A 19243-nucleotide genomic window follows, 5' to 3' on the forward strand; every position below is an offset into this window, starting at 1 on the left:
TTAGCTCTCAGAGGGGTGGTGCTGAGCTTCCAGCTTGCTTACCTGCAGATAGACACAGCCAGTGCCGTTCACTTCCACACTGTAATTCCCTGGAATAGCGGGTAAGGAAGCCTGCTGCAGTAAGAAGCGGTTCTTGTCATTCACCTGGAAAGTCTTACTGGGGGATTCCATGAGGTTGACTTTGACTGTGTTAAGACTGTTTTTAGAGAAGGTGAGGTATCCATACTGGGCTAAAGCTTGGAGAGCAACAACAGTGTCCTGAAAAGAACAATATGATTCCTAATTAGATACTCAGCTGTAAGATGGCACATGAGATTAGCACAGCTCCTATTTCCCTGCTTTGACAGTGCTCATACATGGAGGGAGACTTTGTAAAGAGCTAAGGAGACATGATACAAGTTTTGGGGCAACCATACCCAGTTGTTACCTGGCTGGAAGAGAAACCACCATATGGGTTCTGCTGTTTGACAAGCCAGTGCACAATGTGAGAAGTGTAAGATAAATCTTCTGGAGTGAGTTTTGCTTTATTGAGCAAAGCCAGGAGCACATAGCTGGTCATTTCAATCTCAGCAGAAGGGGCACGGGAATAGAAAACAGGTAAATGTTCTGCTGGTGGCTTGTTTTCTCTCTGCCAGTGAACTGAAGCACCTGAAAACAGAAGAGTGGGATGTATAAAACAGAAAAATCTCTTGCTGGTTAATTCATAACAGCATCACTTGGGAGATAGGCACACAATTCCCTCTCTGCCTTTACCCTGAAGTTTTTTCAGCCATCAGTGTCCTGAACTGGAAAAGTTTTAGTTCCAGGACTGAAAGCAGAGAGGGATGGAAAAGAAATTAATAAAAGGAGGCTGCATAAGTCAAAGAGTGGTCGAAGTGAAGGCAATGCAGCAGATGATAAAGCAGTAGCAGACTGCAGCACATAACACAGTCAAAGGAACTGGGTTTGTTCAGTGTGTAGAAGAGGCTACTGGAGGAACCAGGCAGTCTTTCACCACCTTGGATTGAGACTTCCAGAAGTCTTTCCCCATATTTCATAATTCTGAGAAAATCAGGCCACAGTTCCATCTTTTGTGAAGCAAAAAAGGAGAGACAGAGAAGTTTCATAGAGATAAATTCAGTAGCAGAGCAGCCATGAAATGGGAGGGGAGCAGCATGAGTGAGAAAACTGTATTCAGACAGCTTATATCATACCACAGGCCATTCCATCAGCTGTTCTGCCTGTATCATGGCCATCCTGTACTTACCATCTCTAGTAGCTGTCTTGTCCAGCTTCTCAAGGAAGAATTGGCATCTTTTCTCTTTGTCAGCTAAGCCATAAGCATAGGCAAAGAGGGCCTGGTTATATAGGTTATGAACTCCATTGCTAAACGCAGTCTCCAAACAGTTCATGCCTTTCTGAACAACAGGATGCTGATAATGCAAAACATAATAGGGTTGTCAGGTACTTGGATTTGTGTCTCAGCTTCTCTTTAAATACTTCCACCACTGCTTAAGCTGCCATAACTGACCCTTCATGCTAAGAATATACATGATCCATGTTATGTTTAAGAGCCTACAATGTGTATCCTATAAAAAAAATTGCCCTTCTAAAAGTATTGCCTTCTTTCTTTGCTTGTTTAAAGGCAGCATGGCCAGACTAACAGAGCACTGGTTCTTTTCGTGAGCTGGATCTGGATGGAGTAAGCAAATACAGTCTGGATTTTGCATCTACATAGACTACCAACTGGATTCCTCAGGGATTTTCCAAGTTAACCCATAGGAACTGATTTGCAACACTCATCAAATACTTACGGCAACTGCGGGGTTCTGGAAATAAATTTCCTCAGATGACCCTAATGTCCAACAATCAGTATTTATCAAGAACAGTTTGTATTGCTCAAGAATATGTGAGAACTATGACTTGCACACTGTGACAACTGCTGACTGGACTAATAGAGCATAACATCATCAAGTACCTACCGCAGCAGAGTGTCCAGCCTCCAGCAATGCTGCAACAACGTAGGCTGTGAGTGAGTATTCACCCTCTTCTCCACCCTGAAGGAAAACCAAGCAAAGCAATGATCAGCACAGAAAGAAATAAAATATTCTTTAATTCATAGTAATTAATTCATAGTAATTAATTCAGATACCAGATAGATTTGAGATCAGATGTAATTTCTGTATCCCTGTGTGCACAGGAACAAGACAGATCAAATTCACTCAGGATAAAGCCAAAAATTATTTCATGTGTTTTTCTGACTTTTGCATGTATGCAATAAAACGCATTATAGCCTGTGGCTGAACACATAACACAATAGTAAAAATAAAACCTGAGACTTCTAACTCAGACAGTTCTACTTGTTTCTATCACATTGTCAATAGCAGACATAAGAATCATTCCCTGCTTGTATATGAAACAAGAGAATAGTACCAGAAAGAGTAAGGGTATGGTCATAAGCTTGTGTCTGGAAGACATGATCCAGATCAATCCCAATGGCAGGACTGGAAGTGTGGGACTACATTAGTCTCAGTTACCTTCAGAGCATTGTTAAAATGTGATCCAGTGTTTTCAAAGCAGCCATCTGACTTCTGCTTGCTTGCCAGCCAGATCAAAGCTTGAGACTGGACTTTGTCATCAATGTAGATGTAGCGTTTGGCTTGTTCAAATGACTTGTACACAAAGGCAGTGAGCCTGTAGATAAATCAAAAACAGAAAGCAGGTAAGGTGTGAACAAGACGAAAAAGGTTTACAAGCAACTGGATATGCATAAAAAATTACATTAAATGAACCCTGTAATGTCTGAGGTAAAAGAAACAAGTGTTTTGTAAATTTAAATAAATAAGATAGTTAAAAATTGACCTGAGGTTTCTCTATCACTGTGCTTGAAACCATTCTTTCAGAACAAGGGTATAGACACAGCTTGATGTTTCATGATAGTAATTTCTAATTTTAAGTAATAGAATTCTGAATTAAACTACGTGTGAAGGTACTTCTGGAAGTCTCCAGTCCAACCACTTGCTTGAACTAGGGACAACCTAGTTCTTTCTTTGATCACATTGAGAAAATCTCCAGAAATAGATATCCATACCCTCTCTAGGCATTTGCCTCAGTGCTTCCCCTTCTCTTGGGGAAAAATGTTTGGTTTCTTTTTTTTTCCTTCTACTCAGTTGGAGCTTTCTCTGTTGCAACTTGAGTAAGGACAAACTCTTGTTCTTACTCTGGGCACCCCTGAAAAGAGTGTGTCTTTCTTTTCTACAGTCCCCATCTAGGTAGCAGAAAGTTTTACCCAGTTTTCCCTTTCCTCTTCTACAGGCTGAACAAACCCAATTCCTTCGGCCTCCCCTTCAATATTATGCATTCTAGCCCAAATCATCTTCCCCTCTTGTTGCACTCTCTCTGGTTTATTAATCTCTCCTTTACTAGGGAATCCGAATTAATTGAGCTTTGTCCATTTGGTCTATTAAAAATAAGAACCAATTAATACTGATCATTTTTCAAAGTCTAAGGATCCTGGGAAATAGGAAACATCATCACTTACCATACACTCCCTTCCTTATCTCGTTTCCCAAAAGAGCTGTAGGATCCATCCCGGTGTTTGTATGATAGCTGTTTTTGGTACCCTAAAAACACAATAAAAAAGACATATTTCTAATCACAGAAAAGAAGTAGTTCTGCTGATCATTCAACTAAAGCAGTAAGACTTTTTAATTTACTACTAAGTAATGTATGTCTGGTGAATAATGTCAGCTACTATGAATACTAGGTGCCTTTGCTGCAGGAAGGATGACGTGCTTCTTTGGGGTGCTGTCATTGCATGCTCCAATGCAATAAATGTACTGCTAGAATTCAGAGATGAGTGTTCATCATTTAGACCTTAAGAGCTTAATGCACACAATCACAACATTAAATGTAAGAATCTGAAACCTTCTCACCTGTAGATAAATATCCAGTACCCTTGACTCTGATCTCTTCAGTCAGCTGCCCAGTCTTATTCAGATAATCCAGGGCATAGATGTTGGGTGTGAACAAAGCCATGTTCTGTTCTCCACAACCATAAGGCATATGGAGGAGGTTCTCCATGTTCCTCAAGGCTGTACCCAAAATGTCTCCTGAATAATGAAAGATGTAAGAAGTCATTTCAGTTCAAATATTTTTTTCTTACACAGCATTATACACCAATACTGTCTCTCATGGGTTCTGAGAAACACCAATGAGCCCTTAAAAGGGTTATATTTTTCCCTGCCCTTTACAACCTGCTTCTCATTTTGTGTGTACATGTGAGAACAACATGTGGGGTATGATGCTGATGGGCTACAGAGGCTGTATTGCACAGTATGTGCACACCTCACACTGACCAAGGCATGAAAAAACCTGTATTTGGAAAGTGATCCAAGTTCAGAACCTCATAAAATTGTCCCTGAAGAGAACTGTCAGGCTTAATAATGACCTTGTGATTAGTAGAGCTGATTGGGACCTGAAAGTCTTGTTCTGTGGGAACTTGGCAACTGATGTGTTTTTCTTTATGCAAAAGCATGAATTTGAAACGAGGCAGTCAGCAAAGTTCTGATGTATTCTTTCCAAGAAATAAAAATATTCTCTTCAAAGAAGTCTGCCTTTTCTATTTTTTCAGCTAAATTACCTGTCTTACTACAGAGAACGGGATATGCTGATATAATCTGAAATGCAATATCGAGTTGAAGTAATTTGAGTATTTTGTCCTCTTTTGATATGACCAAATTGCGAAGTAGGAAACATTTCCTCTAAAATCAAGTATTTCCTCAACTTCCCATTAGTTTTGCACTTGTATACATGATGGCACTTGGTGAAGCACTAGGGAAATGCCATTTACTTTTGGCTTTTAGTCTAAGTACTAAAGTACTTACCAATGACAGAAAAATAAGCTCTGGCTGATCCCTGTACTAGGTTTCTTGGTAGGCTGAGAGACACGGGTGCTGAGATTGTTGTGCCTGCTGAGAAGATGTAACAAGAATAATTTTTAAAATCATCTTTTTTCTAGAGCTCTCTTTGTAAGCATTACTACAGTGACTGTTAAAATCTGCAGCCGGGGTAAAGAAAATGCTGCAGAGACTTGCCCAATGAGTATCTTCCAGAGGTACTCATCGCAAGGTATGTCTGAAAAGCCTGAATTGTAGCCCAGCACCTTGACCCTGAAACCCTCTTTCCTCCTCTGGAAGGGCATCTGGTTTTGTAGGACAAAGCCTGCAAGACAGTGAAGCAGTTCCACTGACTGCCTGGAATGAATGAATGACCTCGCCTTACCTTTTGTACAGACGAGGGAGCTCTGAGTCAATTCCTTTTTAATGCCTTCAGGCTGTTTGATTGCAGGCAATTGGTCAGGAAGAGAAGAAAAACGTAGAACATCACTAAGAAGCCATGATAATTTAACGGTGTAAAGCAGTCTGCCCATGTGGCTATCCAGACAGTGCACCCATGGAGCCCAGTCCTACTCTATCTCCACTAGGATATCTTTTGATCCATGGGTCCCTCTCTATTTTACACAACATTCTGTCCAGAACAACTTCCTTCTTAGGAAGCAGTTATAAAATAGACATTGCCAGCCTATAAGAGCAACTCTGTCCAACTAATCCTATGTGTGTTCTGATTTATGATGCTCAAGATAAACCTTTGTTCTTTTATATCTGCCCTCCACCCGCCTCTACAGTACTAGAGTCACAGGCTAAAGGCATCTTTAGGTAAGGTATAGAATCTCCTCCCTTCTACCTACATCTCTACTGACATCTATGAGGTGTCAGAACATGTATGCTCTGACATATGATCCCAGGAAGGAGACAGTGGCAGGAAGAGAGTGGATGCTACTGATTGTTGTGATTTGCACTCTTATTTTCATGTGAAGCAGCCTACACAGCTCCACCTGTGTCAGCTGACTTGCCTCCTCACACTAGCTAAATGCTTCTAATTCACAGCTATAGGAACTGCACTTCCCACAGAGCAGAAAGCATGTTCAGACTTCCTACTGTACCTCAACAAGCAGAGTTTGAATCAGGGTGTCCCTGCGAATTGTCTCCTCTTCTGGGGATGTGCTGTTTCCAGTACCTCCAGTGTTCAGTTTGGCCTCAGCAGTAATTGTGAATTTCACCTCACCTGGAAAGCCACCCACCAACCCAAGAAAAGAGTTATCTTCCATGGCTACAGCTATCCCTGATTTTCACTGCCTCTTCTAGGCTGATGAACTGTTGAGAAGTGTGTTCCTTCTGAAGGCATCTCAGTAAAAACAAATTTCATGGAGGTTCCACATCTGTCTGCTACTGGCAAGGAGTGGTAGATTGGGGCCCTAGTATGAGGAATGAAATAGGGATGATGCTGGCCAAAAAACTGACAGTACTATCAGTTTCCACCTCTCTTAGCGTTATTGTTTCCTTTGGCCTAGGGCAGTGTTGCAATAGTTATAGCTCTGCTGCATCTTTCCTTCTGGTGGAATTTGTTAACTGAGGGACAACAGCGAGGAGCAGCCTCAGTGCTGCAGCCCTGAGGAGCAACCCTGCAGTGAGCAGCTGTAGAGGTATTGCTCACTTCACCCTTTCAACCATTGCAAACTGGGAATCCAAAGAAGCTTTTTACTTGGAAAAAAATGCATTATCAGAGTTATCAGGGAGAAACAACAGCTTTTTTTTTTTTTTTTCAGCTCTGCAATATTATTTTGCTGCATATCCAGTTTTCATCCCGCTTTAATTTTGTATCTTTCTCAGTGAGTTTGGAGGGAATCACTCACACTGACTTTAGGATTTTAGAAACTACCTTTTAAGGAAAAGGTCCCTCGGTGGTTCATTTTGAGAAGAATCTTTGCTACTTAAAAGCTTTTTGTACTTCAGATTCTGGGGCACTTACACATGCATGCTGTTCTAACTGCTTTTTTAAACAACACTATTGACTTGACTTTACACAATTGTGTAAATTGACACAGCTGTAAAATTGGGGAAGAGCAATGTCCTCTTTGCCTGTTGGGAATCTGATCCAAAATTATAAGCAAATTTTATTCTTACTGAATACAGCTGCTTAGGTGCAAAAATGTCAGCTGAAAGATCATGGGCACATGAAATTCTGCCAGTATTTCATACATAATGTGGGAAGTGAAGAGTTAGTCCTAAAATGGACAGGAAATTAAGTACCAAAAATCAGAAGAGATAAAACATCAGAACAATTCACTGCTCATTCAGTGTGTCTAAGGGAGCTTTAGCAGAGATGCAATACTAAATTCATGGAGCAATAAATGGAGCAGTCCAGAAATGCCTACCTGTGGGGTATTTATACTGCACTAAAAGGCAGGAGTAAGAGAAGAAGAAAGATCAAACAGGGATTTATCAATGTGGTGAAAAGACGAACTTACCAAGTTTTTCAGGGCTAATAGCCCAAATATAGGTTTTTCTTTCATTGGCACACACCTTTGCTGTGTTGCCCTCTGGTGAAAGGATTTCTGCCTTGTAGTCACTCGACTTTGCTAGTGTGGCACTTATCTGAGTCAAAGAAAGGAGAAAGATTACGAATGAAGTAGGCTGCCCCCAAAGCTAGGCTGCAGAGCAAGGGAGACCTCCTAGAGAAACTGTCATCTGAATCTGTGGGATGGTACCAGAACAGAAGGACAGGGCACTTCTCTGAGGAAGCGGCAAAGCTGTCTCTTTCCTGCCCACTATCAGTAACTGTTTCCCAGAAGTATACCAAGGTGTCTGTGCCAATTAGTCAAGTCATTTTACAAGTTACTGCTACATGCAACATACTTAACATATATTTTGTTTTGCATAGCACAGTACCCAAACTCCATGTTCCAGTTCCTCTTTCAGGAGCAAAAAGAAGTAGTAAATTATACAGGGATAAGGATCAAGTTCTTATCTTCTGTGGACCAGTCACAGTTATCATCAGCCACATTTTCTAGGGTTATGACAGAGGCATGTGTCCAGGGAGAGAGAGTGAGAGAGTAATGTATCGGGCTAAAGTGTAAGTTAGACACTTGTTTCTGCATTTCTGGTTCAGGAGAATGCCAGGTTGTCTGAGAAACTGACAAAACATATAGGAAGTAAAAGGGAACGTGATATACCTGGATGCATTTGTTGAGATAATTGAAGACATTGGCTATTAAATTAATTTTTTCCCCTCGAATGACAGAGTATGGCAAGGTGACATCCACAAAGAATGGTTGGAATGCTGTCAATGAAACAGGTGAAGAGATGCCGAAACCAGCATCATCCTGCATGCAGAATGCGCTGGCTTTCCATTCTGTGATGGTGTCAGGAATGGTGTAAAAGACATCTGCTTCTCCTCTGGAACTGAGGGAAACAAGAAAAACAGAATAAGAAGTGATCTTTGGCATTTTAAAGCCAAATTATAGAATTGGCTCCCTACTTGAGTTAGTACGAAAGCGGTTTTGTCTCGCTTTCTACAAGATACCTTTCTATACTTAAAAAAGTTATAAAGCTGGAAGTAAAGATGAAGGTGCTGGTGAACTACATGTTGGAAACACTTGGAAGAATACTCAACTTTTTAAATTTAGAAATACAATTTGTTTAAATACAATAATCCCCAAACATACAGATTAGAACCAATACATTTGGATTAATGTTCTAGAGCAGCCATTGGATGTATTGTTAAGATGGAGATATTCTTATTGCAGATGCTGTGATACCTGGAAAGATAACCAAAATAACCTGAGTTTTTGCTGCTGAACTAAACATTGGATGAAACACAACAAGTTTTGCTCCTGCTCGCTCCAAAACAAATGCTTTTATTTTACTTTTAGCCCTTAGTCTTTCCCCACAGCAGAAGGATGTGGGAAAGCGCACAGAACATGTTATTCACACTTCAAGTAGGTTTAGCACTGCGTACAAGGTTGGGATCTCAACAGTCATTGATCAAGATTAGAGAAGGAGGCCTGAATCTACAAAGTAGACGTATGTTCCATCGTTTCAGCCCAGAATTCATTTCAGCAACATGTATAAACTCAAAACCACACTGTAAGAAGTAAAAACAAAAATACTTACTTGGTATGAAGCAGATCCCAAATCCAGGTCTCAGGGAAGAATTTTCGAACAGTGTTAACTCCAGAAAGAATCCTTGACTCATCTAGAATATTGTCTATGGTTAAAGTATAATAGAAAGGTCAGGCTAGAAGAATCTGAACTGCCGTCAGGCATGCTTAGCACCATAAATGAACACTCAGTATCCTGTTTAAGTATTTTCCCATTCTTTTTCCCATAAAAAGGGAGAATTTTAACAGATACAGGGTATGTGAAGAAACAATTTCTTATCCACTCCCTTTTCCCATGGGAAAATACTAGAAAATTTAGCTGTTTCACAAGACATTTCACTTCATTTCATACTGAAGGGTCTCATCATCCAGTGAGAAAGGTGTGTTCCCCACCCTCTACCACTAGCTCAGTAGAAAACATTGGCCAGCATTGTCACCAAAACTTCTAAGGCTTTACAAACTTTACTCTGAGTACTCAATCATTTTTACCCTGTTCAGTAGTTAAAACTGAATATCCAGTCCATTGGAAAACTACATTTTTCCATACAGTTAAACTACAGGTCTGATATTAGGAACCAAGGTTTGCTTTCCAGTTTTGCCATGGACTCACTTGTAATGTCCAAAAAGTCATTTAGCACGGAGGTACCTCGGAGTTCCTAAGTAACAGAGAATTGACTCTACTGCAACAACTGTTAGAAAGAGATTACTAGAAACAAACTGGGACACAGACTAATTCCAAAAAAAAAAAAAACAAAAAACAAAAAACAAATCCCTCAACACGCTGGTTGCTATCTTATAAAGTAACAGTTTCAAAGAGCAGGAAGACTGGGACTGGAGATGTAGTATGAACCTTCTTTTACCTGAACCATAGCCACCAGCATGGTCAAAATAGACAGGATAATCTTTCATATCTGATTTGTCTTCATTGCACAGAACTGGCTTCCGTAGCACAGAGTTGGTGAAAACCTTCAGGCCCATATCCTGCATGTGAAGGAATCGGCCATATCACTAGCCAGCAGTGAATCCTATCTGGGTTATCATACCTCATCTCTCTCCTCCCTCCTCACATCCCACTCTTGCAAACCTGAACATCACAACTTTCTCTACACTCTCTATGTCTTTCTTATGGAGCAGTGACACCTGGCATTCTGTGAAGATGGGGCTTATGTTAGATCTTAGCCTATAGGGCCAGGGGAAAGTGGAGGCAAGTGTAACAGGAACCAAGTGGCCTACATCACAAATTCAGATATTTACTAGGAATGCCTGAGATTATGAGCCAAGGTCATGGCCATGCTTAGGAAATAAATACTGAAGCATAGTCAGGATCCCAGTGAATCTAGTACTAATTTTCAGGCTTCCTGAAGAGGGAGGGATATGAAGGCAGAAACTGGGAGTTTGGAAAGTTTAGGCAGTTCCAGGCATCAGATGCCTTCTCTTAGTAGTTATAACACCACCTGAGAAAGTTGAAGGCTAATATGCATAAATTCTTCTGGAATACCTCCCACTTAAAAAGCCACGCAAAGCACATACCCTGAAAACCCTGTAGGCATCACCATCACGACTGACATTCACAGGTTCATAGTACAAGCCATCAAAAAAGGTGGTTTTGATTGGGGTACAGGCCTCTGGCTTGTCGTCTTCCAGGTTGAGCCCATTGTAGTAATAGCCATATAAATCACTCACACGAAGCTGGTAGTACACCTGTGAGGTTAGAACAAATAGTATAAACACAAGGAAGGTCCCAGGCAGGTGCAAAAGTACATATATGTGAAGCTTATGATGGCCCCTGCACAATCCTTCACAATGTGGTGGCTTTGCCTAGTGTTGCCTGACTGGAAATGAATAAACAATTTGGCTGGTGATACATAAGAAGGAACTGTACCACCCTCCTTCTGAGCAGCAACAGCTTTGTGGGGTAAACTCGAGCAAAACACACAGGTTTATGTCCCTGAGTTATGCAAACAGGAAGCAGGAGTCCAACAAGACACTAGCTGACACCTACAGCTTTTGTTCTGGGCCCAACGCCTATTTGAGTCATAAAATGGAATTTTGACATAATCACTCCCCAGGGAGGAACTATGCAACTATGCTTTCAAGGACTTACATTAGACATACTCTTGACATATGTCTTACATGGCCATGCTTTCCAAAAGTAAATGTTCCACTATGAGTTTCTTTGAGGTATACAACTGCCATAGACAGTTATTTAATCACCGAGATGTCTGTTTGCTAGGGAAAAGTGAAAATACAAACAGCAGCAAAGACATAGCGGTTGGGAATTAAAAGGTCACTGTGGATGTCCCTAGGTCAAACGAACACAGGACTTGGGATAAGGCTTACTCTCTCGGCAGATAACTCTTGTGCAGGCTGAAGAAGAAGGACGCTCTGGTCTACAGCTCGCAGGGCACAGTAGGAGTTGGCAGCAGCTTTAAGTTGGAGACCGACTTTAGAGCCAGGGAGACCCTGCTTCTCAGAGAACTCGAGCTGGAGCTGGAAATTAATAAATCCAATGCAATCACACAGAAATTAGGAGAATCAGTTTGGCACATAGCCCTAAATCTCACCTTTCACCGGCGCTCACTCTGTGGGGCAAAGCTCCTGCCGCTAGATGGCCCTTCTGAATCCCTGTTCTGTGAAAATTCACAACCTATGTAATCCCAATCACCTCCGTCTCCCCACTCCACTCCGGACTTTTTTCCCTGAGTCTGAGAATACATGTCAATTCCAGGGACAGCTCCTCATGTTCCCAGGCACATCTGTACCTTTTCCATTCCTAAAGGCCATCTCAAGTGCAGGGCTCTTGATGAAGTCATTCCCTTACTGTTCTCGTATTAAAAAGTCAGTTGATAGTTGATAAGAAATTAAAGACTTTTACCTTGTTTTTGAAGCATACATCGCTCTGTATCCAAGTGCTGTCAGCCACTATCTCCCCATGAGGATGCACTGTGTAGAGCAACAGTCTGGCACTGGGGGCAAGCTTCTCTGTGACAGTCAGTGTGATGGAGAATGTACCTCTGGGAGCTGTGGAAGGAACATGGAACATGGGACAAGAAGCCAACAAAAGGGATTAGAAAAACTCAGCTTTGGTGGAAGGGACATATATTTATTCATGAGCTACCAGCATCTTTAAATAATAGGAAAGTTGGATATTGGAAAATTCATCTTGCAGTGGCTGAGAAACAGGTGCCATTAGCAAGACAATAGAAACAAACTGGAAAGTCATGAAAGTAGCGTGCTTTGCAGAGAGGGGTCTGTGCTGAGTAGAAATCTGAGAAGAAAATCTGTCCATGATTGCCTTAGGATCTCAAGCCTAGAATGTCCTACACAAGAGAAGACAGGCCAATCTCCTGAGCTAAGGGAGAGCTCTCTTAACACTAAGAAATACAAAGTTTTTATCTACATGGATGAGAAATACTAGAATAGGGCCAGGAAATTAAGCTTGAGACCAAAAATGGCAAGTACTAAACAAGTTCTGTATATAGAGTGAGGCTTACTTAAGCCACCTAGTGAAGGCTGGACACAGACCAGGTTCTGAAAGAAAATAAGTTTTTAATAATGAAAGAAAGAAGTTCAGTTTGCTGTGATCGGTAGGATCATTGTCATTTGTAGGTATTTGAAGACTTCTGGAAGTGCAATGAATTCCAAGCACTTAACTACTAAATATCCATGTCAAATGGGATACATCTTATTTTCTAACTTTAAAAAGTTTTAAACTTCTAATCTGTGAAGATTAGGATGTCACAGAATAACTGTGAACCTGTAAATATTCTTTGTCAAGAAATAAAAAAAAATAAGGTTATATTCTTTCTGTTAGGTCATAACAAAGGCTTTTACCTTTCAACTAGCAAGATAAATTTGATCATGATACAGGAGACTGGCTAGATGCTGCAGCAAAAGCAAACAATACAGTGAGTGGTGACAGGTGATGAAGTTTAAGAACTAATACCTGATTTAGCTGCAGTTCTCTGCTTTCATCCCTTCTTACAAAACTTACTAATGCTCTAGGGCTCAGAAAGGTGCTCTGAAGTAACGCACTCTAGAACTTACCACCAGTGATGTTCACTTGCTTCTGGCCACTAAGAACAATTTTTCCTTTTGTCATCACCTGCGCATAGAAAATAACTCATGAGACAGGATCAAAAGCACCTTCACCCTTCCCCCATTAAATCACTGATTTTGAGTAGCGTTCTGAGAGGCTTCAAAGGCCATCAAATCAATCTGTGATCTGTAACCACTGTTTGGTCTGGAGATTTCTGCTTTCTATGGTGTTCAGCAGAGCAAGAAGAGAGATGGGAGTCATAGCACTTACCACATAGTAGAAGTTTGTGTGCCCAGCATTCCTGTAGCTCTCTTTGTTCAGGACATATTGAACATTGATCATTTGCTGTTGGCCACAGCTGAGCTTCTCCTTCACTGGCTCAATTTTCACAAAGCTGTTTGTCCGTGAGTAGAAACGCCGGATGAGGAATAAGGCTTGGGGCTCGTCATCGTTCCTCCAGTTGAAGAAGTCTGCACAGTCGTCTGGTGCCTGCCTGACCTACGCAGAGGAATCATATATGAACGATCAACAAAATGGAAAATAAAAAAAACCAGGAGGCAGGTGAGAGGCAAAAGCATCTTCCTGCAAAAATATTCTGTTGGGAAGCTGATTTCTGAGGCCATTTAAGCCAAAAGCATGAGCTGGTGTGAAAAAAATGTGCCTCACCAGTTCGGAACAGGGGACCTTCTGAACACCTTTATGTATCTGGGTACCTATGGCACATTGCAGCAGGGAGGTTTTTTCAGATTCTTGCAGGCTTGGGACAGGTCATATAAGCTGCTTGGACTTACTGTGAGTTAGAATAGCACTGTTCTTTTTCTTGGCTATTCCCATCACACCAGAAAAAAGGCATGATAACATGAGAAGACCATGTGGTAGCAACAAGCATGAGCCTCTCTCTGCCAGCAAAAAAGCAGGGAAGCAGGCAGCAGCAGGGAAAGAGGCTGGTGTCCATCCAGGCTGGGTGGGGAAGACAGGACAGTCTGCGATGAAGGTCCTCTAGTGCACAGAGAAGGAAGAGGGCTGCACAAATTGCTTCTGAGCAAAGGAAATAACAATGAGCTGCTGAAAATCACTGCAGCCCAAATATTCCTAGGGTGCAGTCTGTCAGTTCTGAGGCATTGGTATTTTCTCATATTAGTTTCAGGTGTTGGTAGACTGACTGACTATTTTCCTCATCTGAAAGAATCCTGCCAGCACTTTCCAGGTTGCTTCTAAACCCTCCCTCCAATGAAGTATTTTTTTGCAGGAATTAGACTGAAACCTGTATGTACTTACTCTCAACTTTAAACTGGGATCAAAGAAGTTGGATGTGTCGATGGAAAAAGCAGCAGTGCCATTCTTGTTGGTGGTATAGTTGGCTAGATATTCTTCATTGAGCTCCAGCAGGACAGTCCTACCAGCAATAGGCTTGCCATCCACATCTGTCACAGCGATCTGTACATAAAGAATACCCAAGGGATTGAGAAAAAAAACAATCCAAAACCAAAAACACAATGAGAAAAGTTCTGCTTACCAGAGGAAACTCACTTAAGCACTGAGGACAACTGCAGGGAGAAGAAATCAAGAATCATGTGCATTTAAGAGGCAAATGCTTCTTGAATACTTTGAAGAAACAGTTCTGTGACAGGCGAAGGCAGAGAATTGCCATCAGTGCAAGGACAAACTATATGTAACAGTGAGAGAAGGAACTGTATACATACGTGATCTCATATAACAAATTCTTTTAATGATAAATACTCTTTCTCTTCTGTGACCATTAGTGCTGTGGGCCTTCACATAAGATAAAGGCCATTGAGTGAAAGATGGTGGATGGAACTCTCATCATCCTCACTCTTTCTGAGCAAAGAGAAACAGAAGGACTCCAGAGTTTGTACTCTTTGGAGAGCACTGATTAACAAACCTAAAGCAATTAGGTGACTTCACGGCCACAGGTAATCTGTGGAGTTCAAGAGCACCTCCCAGGTCCTAGGCACCTGTTAATACCCTCTGTCTCAAACTCATATCAGGATGATGCTGTACAGCTCATCCTCCTTTCTCTGCCTGGGTTTTTCCTGCATGTGCAGGCTGCTAAGAAGTCGGAATATGCTTCAACACCTTTTACTTTGCTGCTTTAAGTAAGCATCCATGGGACTGTGTGATACAACACAGGGAAAATTCTACCTTCAGTTTAGGCATAGCTTTTGCTGAAGTAGTTTCTTGCAGACTAAGTTAAAGGCCCATCTGACCTTTCACTTACCCACCTTTTAGGCACTCTCTAAGTATGGCAGAAGAGAGACCCTAACAGTCTAGGTATGATACCATGTTCTTATTTTCTCTAGGAGCATCTAACGTAGCAGGAGAATTATGCAGCAGTCACTGTTATGCAGCATTATGATGCCAATTTGTCAGCAGAGTCAAGGCATACCCATAAATAGGGCAACACAGGGACCATCATGCTGGACCTCAGGGAGTTTTGATTTAAATGTGTCCTTCCAAGCACTCACCTCACCATAGTAAGGAATTCCCCTCTTGTAATAGGAATCCATATTCTTAAACATCACTCTGTCATTTTCTTGGTTGACTGCAACATAATCATTGCTTTTCATCTGGATACCTGTGAGACACAGACAGTATAAAGGGGAGGAAACAGAAATCACTGGCCAGAAAACTGTTTTCTTTGAAAAGCTATATGGAGCAGTGATGCTCTGGAGGGAGAGCTATGAAGAAAATGGTGATTGTTTGCTGCACAGATCAGGATCCAGGAGATTCCTTTCAGAAAGTACCACCTGTTAGCTTTAATCAGCTACTCACAACCTTCACTTGGTATTACCTGTCCCATTTTCAGTGACAATGCTTTCTACATTGAGGCTGGTATACATCCTGGCATAGCTGCGGTAGAGCTGGAATGTTTTGATGGAGATTACAGTGTTGAGGCAGCCATCCTTCCCCAGCTGGAAACAGAACACAAAGGGAAAACCCATTTTTATCAAGGTTTGGAAAATTACTTCTGACTCTGTATTAGTGGGTCTCTGAAGAGCCTCATTGTCTCTGCTCAAATCTTCTTCAGGTCTTCCTTTCTACTTGCTCCCTTCCAACATTACACTTCTCTCTCCCTGGCTCCCTTCCTACATCATTGTTTCAATACCATTTACCTTTGCGCCTGCAAACCTCTCTCCTCATTCCCCCTAGTCCTTTCTTATGCTCATGTTCCTTCTTAAACCCATCTTGCATGATGCCTGGACTCTGATCAGAGCACTTTGATCTAGTGCAGAAATTAATCATTAGTTTAGCATTAAGTTTCCTCAGAGTCTTCCAGTATAGATTAGATTTGGTTAGATTTGGTAATAACACAGCTCCAGTGTTTGAGAAATTATCACAGATTTATATTTTCATAAGCTTCCATCCCCTCTAGTGACTCTTTCTGAGGGAAGAATCGAAGTCTCCTAATAAGCTCATCAGTAAAATCTACTTTCATGGTCTTTCAGCACTGCCTGTGAGACAGTGAGAAAAAGCATGCCTCTGAGATTGTCTCTCTGGTGTTCCCCAGGAAATGAACGAGGCCACCAAATACTCTGCTACATGTTGGGTAGTAAAGTTAACTGGGAAGAAAAGCCTTGCCCTGTATCATACCAGTCCAGTGACTGCTTCACAGGTTTCTTTCTGGTTTTGGTCACATCGTGGACTATAAAAGCGCCGCTGACACACATTGATTCGGGCATTCCCTTGCACTGGTTGGCTGTAAGTATACCTAGGAGAGGAAAAGACACAAGAATCCAATCATGTGGGCTTAGCATGAAATCTGCAAAGATTACAGAGTAATGCAGACTCTAAACCCTTCAGGAGTGCCCATAGCAAGACAGAAGAGCAGGTGGAAATTAGGACGGGTTAGCGCTAGCAGAATTCCCTTCAAGTACTTTTTGGCTGTTTCTGGCATCTTGTTAAAAAAGCCTGTTTTACCATTGTTTTGCTGTAGTCATTCTTCAAGGTCTGAAGCTGGAAAGTGGTGCTGTATTCAGGTTAAGATATTCATTCCCTGCTGCTTGCTTTTTCTTGTTAGTGCCTTATTCAAAGCAGGACATATTGCAAAAAGATCCTTATTCTCCCATTTAGCTCATGCCACCCTGCCCTTTGGCTGTATCACAGCCATCAATCTTAATGACATACACCCCGGTACTATTTCTCTCTTTTTCTGTAATAATAAAAAACAACAGCTAGCAAGTATGTACCGCTTGCTATCTTTAAACTACCAGACACACATAAACTCCCTGAGTTCTAATTTTGCTGTGTAGTGGGAAGAGACTTATATTTCATGTCATGGAAGTCACAGCTAAAGGAACTGTTGTAACCCATACATGGAATCAGCAGCAGCAGGGGCCCTGCTTCCCAGCAAGCACACCATCCTCTAGGCCACATTTCCTGTGCACAGATGTGTTGTTCTCAGCTGTGATACTTACGAAGCACAAACATTGACCCTAATTTCTTCATCAAAGAAAGAAATCCTCTTTGGCACACTGGTTGTCACTTCAAATTTTGGCAGCACTGGAAATGCAATGTGAATAAGACTGATCAGTAGTTATATGCCAGAGGCAGGTGTAATGTGTGGAAGACGGTAAAAAATCCTGAACCAGTTGGCAAAGGCATTTTCATCAAGAAGGGAGAGGAAAAAGTTCAAGGAAAAGTCTACCTAGGAGCTGGCTGTTGGATAATAATCATAGTAATAATAATAACAGGCACAGTAAGAATTGTGAGAAGTCACTAACTGGCTTTACATTTTATTCAAAAGAAAGGTGGAAGTAATGCTGATGTCTTAACCCAATTAAGCCCTGAAGAACAGAAGTTATGCAATCAAGCCCCATTGAACGAGAAAGGCAACAGATTAAGTGAAATAGTAAAATCAAATAGGTCACTGTCACTCTCTTTTTTCAGCTTATCTTCTGTCCCGGGTCACCAGCAATAATGACTACATAGCTGGAAAAGGCCTTATTATCACAAACCTGTACACAGGGGACTGGAAGACATGAAAGAGATCTGAAGGGTAAACAGGAAAGGTGCTTTACTGCTCCTAAAAAAAGCCCAAACAACTGGGAGTTGTCCAAGCCTACTCTGGGGACTACTAAGGAAAGCTGCCAGTATAAGATGAGAAAACTTGTAAGATCGAAACAAATCTAGCAACTTTCTTCATACAGTCTATTCCAGAGAGTAAGCAGATCATTACGTGAGCTTTGGCACCTCAAGTACCCACTATTTTCCATCTTGCATTTCCACTGACTATCCAGCCCCACGAGTAACAACGCAGTACCTGTCATGACATATCTGCTTGACAGATAACATCTTCAGATTTCTCTGCATATTTTAGCCTACTGCTCTTCATAGGGTGATGATCTCAACAACAAAAAAACAGGCAGGCCTGATTCCTCCTTTCAGATGGGGAGTGTAAGGCCTGAGTCACAGGATGTGGATCCCAAAGTCACACAGTGACTTCGTGTCAAGCAGAGAATTCAAAGCACCTAAACTTTTCACAGGCAGCTCCTATTTGAGTTATGCAGAGCAAGCCTCACTGCTGGTTCAGGGCAGTTTACAGCCTTCGCTTACCATATTCTTCCACTGTGAAGGACTGGTCCTCTTTTTCACCTGACTTTTTCTCCACAGTGATGCGATAGGATCCCAGAATAGGCTCTGGAATTAGTGGAAAGGAGAGCTGGACAATTCCATGCTTAGACGAGACCTCCAACCACTGGAAGATCTTGTTTCGCTCTGGATCCTGGAGAGTGGAAGAGATGTACCCTTTTTCTTGTTTTCTTGCCTTCTTTCCAGTTTTGTATCCTAGCATATTGCCTAAGCGCATGATGTGCTCTGACCTTCCCTGGCTGGAAACTAGGTACACTGCAAGATGATCTCAGATCATCTAGGAATAGTACTTGGTTGGGAGTCAGGTTGCTTATCTGTAGCATCTCTAGCATAAGTCTTCCTGCCTCAACTCCTGTAAAACAGGAGTATTGCGCGGGCCTCCTTTAGAAAGTGCAATGTGAAATGTAGTAGAAGACTGGTTCACTGCAAGCCTGTTCCCCAGCAGAACATGACATTTCAGGGAGTTACTATTCTTGTATGAGAATGACTATTTCACCAGACCATTTCCTGTAGTCATAGAATCATAGAATAGTTAGCGTTGGAAAGGACCGTAAGATCATCTAGTTCCAACCTCCCTGCCATGGAGTACTACACCTTTAGTCCTACCAAAGGAA

General features: G+C 41.7%; 1 protein-coding gene across 1 annotated transcript in view; it reads right to left on the minus strand.

Moving 5' to 3' along the window:
• Positions 1–19243, minus strand: part of LOC133216546 (ovostatin-like) — a 28593-nt gene that overhangs the window by 5190 nt on the left and 4160 nt on the right. Inside the window, exons 6-30 of the mRNA XM_061361346.1 lie at positions 18594–18762; positions 17456–17540; positions 16632–16749; positions 15832–15952; positions 15506–15615; positions 14298–14456; positions 13290–13517; positions 13028–13085; positions 11856–12001; positions 11321–11470; positions 10511–10681; positions 9841–9961; positions 8994–9087; positions 8054–8282; positions 7349–7475; positions 5984–6105; positions 5263–5314; positions 4866–4949; positions 3915–4091; positions 3521–3602; positions 2517–2673; positions 1962–2036; positions 1247–1412; positions 428–648; positions 43–258 (exon numbers count right to left, since the gene is read on the minus strand). Of these exons, the coding sequence (XP_061217330.1) occupies positions 43–258; positions 428–648; positions 1247–1412; positions 1962–2036; positions 2517–2673; positions 3521–3602; positions 3915–4091; positions 4866–4949; positions 5263–5314; positions 5984–6105; positions 7349–7475; positions 8054–8282; positions 8994–9087; positions 9841–9961; positions 10511–10681; positions 11321–11470; positions 11856–12001; positions 13028–13085; positions 13290–13517; positions 14298–14456; positions 15506–15615; positions 15832–15952; positions 16632–16749; positions 17456–17540; positions 18594–18762 (3438 nt within the window). The remainder of the gene's footprint in view (positions 1–42; positions 259–427; positions 649–1246; positions 1413–1961; positions 2037–2516; positions 2674–3520; positions 3603–3914; positions 4092–4865; positions 4950–5262; positions 5315–5983; positions 6106–7348; positions 7476–8053; positions 8283–8993; positions 9088–9840; positions 9962–10510; positions 10682–11320; positions 11471–11855; positions 12002–13027; positions 13086–13289; positions 13518–14297; positions 14457–15505; positions 15616–15831; positions 15953–16631; positions 16750–17455; positions 17541–18593; positions 18763–19243) is intronic.

The sequence above is a fragment of the Neopsephotus bourkii genome, unplaced genomic scaffold, assembly GCF_033783945.1.
Source record: "Neopsephotus bourkii isolate Nb327-2 ecotype Australia unplaced genomic scaffold, CSIRO-AGI_Nbou_v1 NB_107, whole genome shotgun sequence".
NCBI classification, from domain to species: Eukaryota; Metazoa; Chordata; class Aves; order Psittaciformes; family Psittacidae; genus Neopsephotus; species Neopsephotus bourkii.